At 40.1% G+C, this 4,776-nt stretch overlaps 1 protein-coding gene across 1 annotated transcript in view; it reads right to left on the minus strand.

Moving 5' to 3' along the window:
• Positions 1-4,073, minus strand: part of ALG6 (ALG6, alpha-1,3-glucosyltransferase) — a 60,243-nt gene extending 56,170 nt beyond the window's left edge. The window contains exon 1 of the mRNA XM_006862466.1: positions 3,992-4,073. Coding sequence (XP_006862528.1) covers positions 3,992-4,073 — 82 coding nt within the window. The remainder of the gene's footprint in view (positions 1-3,991) is intronic.
• Positions 4,074-4,776: the final 703 nt, after the last annotated feature.

The raw sequence follows: 4,776 nt of genomic DNA on the forward strand, positions 1-4,776 counted from the left end.
AATTCAAGCCTCGACTTTCATTATTGAAAGATTCTCTGGGCAAATTATTGAATGATGCAGAATGCATCAAGAAAAGATGGAAGGAATACACAGAGAACTATGCTATGATCCAGTAATTCCACTCTTAGGTATGAAGTGGCTTCAAAAAGTTCGTGGAAAATTTCCATTATCTTTTAATTCCATTTTTCCATGAGCTTTCTGAAGTTCCCTCATATATACCCACAGTACTTGAAAGCAGAGACTCAGAAAAAATACACCAATGGTCATTGTAGCACTATTCACAATTACCAAAAGATGCAAACAATCTAAATGCCAATTGAGATAAACAGATAAACAAAACGTGATACATACAAACAATAGAATACTGCTCAGCCAGTCAGATAAAAGAAGTCTTGATACATCCTTAGGAGGAATGGAGCTTGAAGACATTGCTGTTGTTGTTAAGTGCTGATAAGTCAGTTCCGACTCATAAGTGAACTTATATAGGGTTTCCGAGCAGCAGTTGGTGAGCTTGAACTGCCTACCTTGCAGTTGAAACCAACCTTGCAGTCCAGTGCATTAACCTACTGAGCAAACTAACCTAATCACAAATGGACAAATATTGTATGATCTCACTTGCATAAAAAGACTCCTGTTGTTGTTAGGTGGCACAGAGTTGGTAATGACTCATAACAACACTATGCACAACAGAACAAAACACTGTCCAGTCCTGCACCAACCTCACAATTGTTGCTATATTGGAACCCATTGCTGCTGCAATTGTGCCAATTCATCTCATTAGGGGTCTTCCTCTTTTTCTCCGACCCTCCACTTTACCAAACATGATATCCTTCTCCAGCGACTGGTCCCTCCAAATTATCAGAGACAAAGTCTGGCCATTTGGCTTCCAAAGAGCGTTCTGGCTGTTCTTCTTCCAGCATACATTAGTTTGTCCTTTTGGCTGTCCATGGCACTTTTAGTATTCTTCTCCAACACCATTAACTTAAATGTATCAATTCTTCTACGGTATTCCTCATTCACTGTCCAACTTTAACAGGCATATGAAATTATTGAAACTACCATGGCTTGGGTCAGGCACACCTTAGTCCTCAAGCTGACATCTTTGCTCTTCAACACTTTAAAGAGGTCTTATGTGGCAGATTTTCCGAATGCAGTTCATCCTTAAATTTGATTTTAACTCAATTTCAGCCAGTTAGTACAGGCCTTCAGCCTTCAACATCCTTTTCCTAGGCCATCAGCTATGAGTTTGTGCTATCAACACTTCAGATAAACCTTATTTATAAATTTACCTAGAGATGCTGCCTATGTGGTCTTCTAGCCACCAAGCTCTCCTCATTTTACTCTAAATGCCAGGCTGCCTCTAGAGTAGTCCTCTTCAAAAACAAATCGAGTTCACCCTTATACATGTCCTTTTAATGTGATTACAAATTTAAATGTATCATCTTGATCACATGAACACAGCTTGTCTGTGACCTCTGCTTAAAAAACTTCACTGCCCAAAGGATAAAACATATACGTTAATTTAACTCAGTGTGGCCCCAATTTGTTTCTCATCTCCCATCATAGCACTACATCATCCTCTCTGTATTCCTGTCACACTTAAATCTTCACTAGTTCTCAAAGAACAGTTCTTGGTCTGTTCATGCTGTTCCCTGTTTCTGGAGTACTATCCTCACTCCCCTTACCTGTCTAGTAAAATCCTCCTCTCCCTTCAGAACTAATGTAAATGTTATACTCTAAGTCTTCTTCAACTGAATTAGAAGTCTTCCCTAGGGTTCCCAATCTACTTTATTCATACTCATTGGCATCAAATCAATCCCAACTCTTAGAACTGCCCCCTAGAATTTCCAAGGCTGTAATCTTTACACAGGACCCCTGGTGTGGCGCTGTAGGTTAATGCGCCAGACTGCAAAACTGTTTGAATAGCAAAGTCGGCGGTTCAAGCTTACCAGCTGGCTCCTTGGAAACCCTATACAGGGTCGCTAAGGGTCTGAATCAATTTGACAGCACTTAACAACAATAATCTTTACACAAGCAGACTGCCACATCTTTGTCCCGAAGAATGAATGGTGGGTTTGATCCACCAACTTTCCAATTAACAGCTGAGTTCTTACCCATGTGCCACCCAGGCTGCTACTTTGTTCAAACCACATGACATTTTAACGTAATACGTATTTACATGTCCATTCTAACCACTAGACCGTGAGCTTTCGTAGGAAAGATAGCATTATTCTTGGTCACCCTACAGGCCAGAACAACAGTGTCCACAGTCGACACTCAATAGATATTCTGAAGTTAAAGGACTGATGTGGGGATCAAATAAAGTAATTGTTATGAGCCATAATATGTTGGTTACAGTCAGATACTACAAGGGAGCTTCAAGAAGTTCATGAAAAATTCCATTCCATTATCTTTCAATTCCATTTTTCCAGGAACTTATCGAAACACCCCCATATTAAAAGGAGAATACAATTTTATACATACTATCTCTATTTATCCTCACAACAACCCTTGTCAAAATATGTGTTAACACTTCTACTTTGTAGAAGAGGTACCTCAGGCTCAGGGAGATTTAGTAACTTCCCTTATGATCAGGTATAAATATCAAGATTTGAATCCAAATTTCCATATGATTTTATTTCTTCAATATAACTCAAATTCATTTCTCCAGCTTATTATTACCTTGATTCAGGCTCCCTTCTTTCTCAGAAGTTACATCATAAAAGCACTGACTTTTAAGTCAAATGTTAAGCCCAGCTGCTGTTTATTGGCTGTCTCATTTCCCATTTGGAACTGAGAGATACTAGTCATCTTCAACAGTTGCGATAAGGATTAAAGAAAACATCCTGGCTTCTACGGAACATGCCGGCTGTGCTTCCAACACATATATGTTCTTTTGGTAGTTCATGGTACTATTAAAAAATTCTAAATAAATACTTGCTGTATTAAATTTAAGGAGCCCTGAAGCATTGCCTTGCTAACCCCAAGGTTTGTGGTCAAACCCAACACCTGCTCCGAGGGAGAAAGATGGGGCTGTCTGCTACCGTACACATTCACAGTCTCAGAGACTCTGTTGAGCAGTTCTACTTGAAAAAGAGGAAGACCCCCAACGAGATGGATTGACCAAGTGGCAGCATCGATGGACTCAAGCCTGGCAACAGTAGTGAGGTTGGCCCAGGATCGCTATGGGTCGGTACCCACTCGATGGCACCTAACGACAACAACAACTTGTTCTATAAGGTCGCTATGAGTGGCAGTGGGTGGGTGGACAGTAAATCTAATCCCTTCTCCACAGCTTCCTGGTCCTCACACCATCACATCCTCTTTCTTCCATTCAATCGAATCTAGTATTATGCCTTCTTTATGCTGGGGGATCTCACTACCATCAAAGAAGAGCCAGGAGTGGAATGCCTCCTTTGAGCCCATAGGTCCCGGTGCATTGGAACTCTTTGTTGTTTGGACTCCTGGCATGGTGCGGTAGAATAAACACACAGAGGACTAACTGCAAGATCAGCAGTTCAAACCCACCAGCCACTCCTCAGAAACCCTACATTGGGTCGCTGTGAGTTGGAACCGACTGGGCAACACTTAACAACAACAGCCCTAGGTATGAAAACGCCTCCTTTGACTCTGTTTCTCCTATGAATTACGATCTCTTGTGTTGTTCTTCACTGCCTCATACATAATTGTTTCTCAATCTGTCATCTTCTCAGGTACAACACATTTTATTTTTCTCAGAACCCAAAACTCATGTTTCTACTTAGCTCTTATACATGCATGTCCTTTCACTGGGATTAGAAATTTAACTGTATTTTCTTTTAAATACAAAAGCTGAAATGCTTCTTGTTCACAGCCAAAACAGAGCAAAAAACAGAAAGAATGGTTGTTGTTGTGGTGAAGTGCCGTTGAGTCGGTTCCGACCTTGCAGCTCAAATGTTTTATTATCCGAAGGAATATTTCCCTAGCTTTTAAAACAGTAAAAATGTATTACCTGAATAAGAATTAAGAGAAACTGTCCACCGTACAGTTAGTCCTATTAAGACCACTATGGTCATCAAATACCATTTCTCCATTGTTGTTCTTCAAATATACTGACGCAAAAAACAGGACCAGTGCCAGAATACTTTAAACACACGTAGTCAGTCACTTCTTTTCTTGATCAGAGAAATGCTAGCACTTCTTTGGAATTAGGAGCTTGAGAGAATTTCAATCAAAACTGGATGTTTCTGTCTATGAAGATGGAGCCTGAGGGGGAGAAAAAAAGATACCATGATTTAACTGAGTAATCCCCATAACAGTGAACCAAACAGAGAAAGAGTGAAGAATGCAAAGAGGGCTGAGAAAATAGTTTTAACTTTCTTATTCTCTAGTTATGTAGTTGGTACTCAGTATAGGAGTCCTGGTGTGGCACTGTAGGAAAAGTGCAGGACCGCAAGGTCAGTTTGAACCAACCACAAGATTGGCGGTTCAAACTCACCAGCTACTCCTTGAAAAGCCTATACTGGGTTGTTATGAGTCAGAACTGACGCTATGGCAACACTAACAACAACAACAGGTATCTCCTGTTTTTAGAAGTTTGCTTTACATTTACACCACTTTACTTCTACCAAAGATCTACATTAGTATCTGGTTTCACTAACCAAAATAAATCCAAAGAAGTTTTATGAAAAAAGGCAAAAAAAATGTGAAGCTAGCATTCAGCATTTGTTTTATAGCAAGAGACACTAAAGTCCTTCCCCAGAAGTCAGCATCTCAGCTGTCCTATCTTTCAACTAT

The sequence above is a fragment of the Chrysochloris asiatica genome, unplaced genomic scaffold (assembly GCF_000296735.1).
Source record: "Chrysochloris asiatica unplaced genomic scaffold, ChrAsi1.0 scaffold00048, whole genome shotgun sequence".
Classification (NCBI taxonomy): Eukaryota; Metazoa; Chordata; class Mammalia; order Afrosoricida; family Chrysochloridae; genus Chrysochloris; species Chrysochloris asiatica.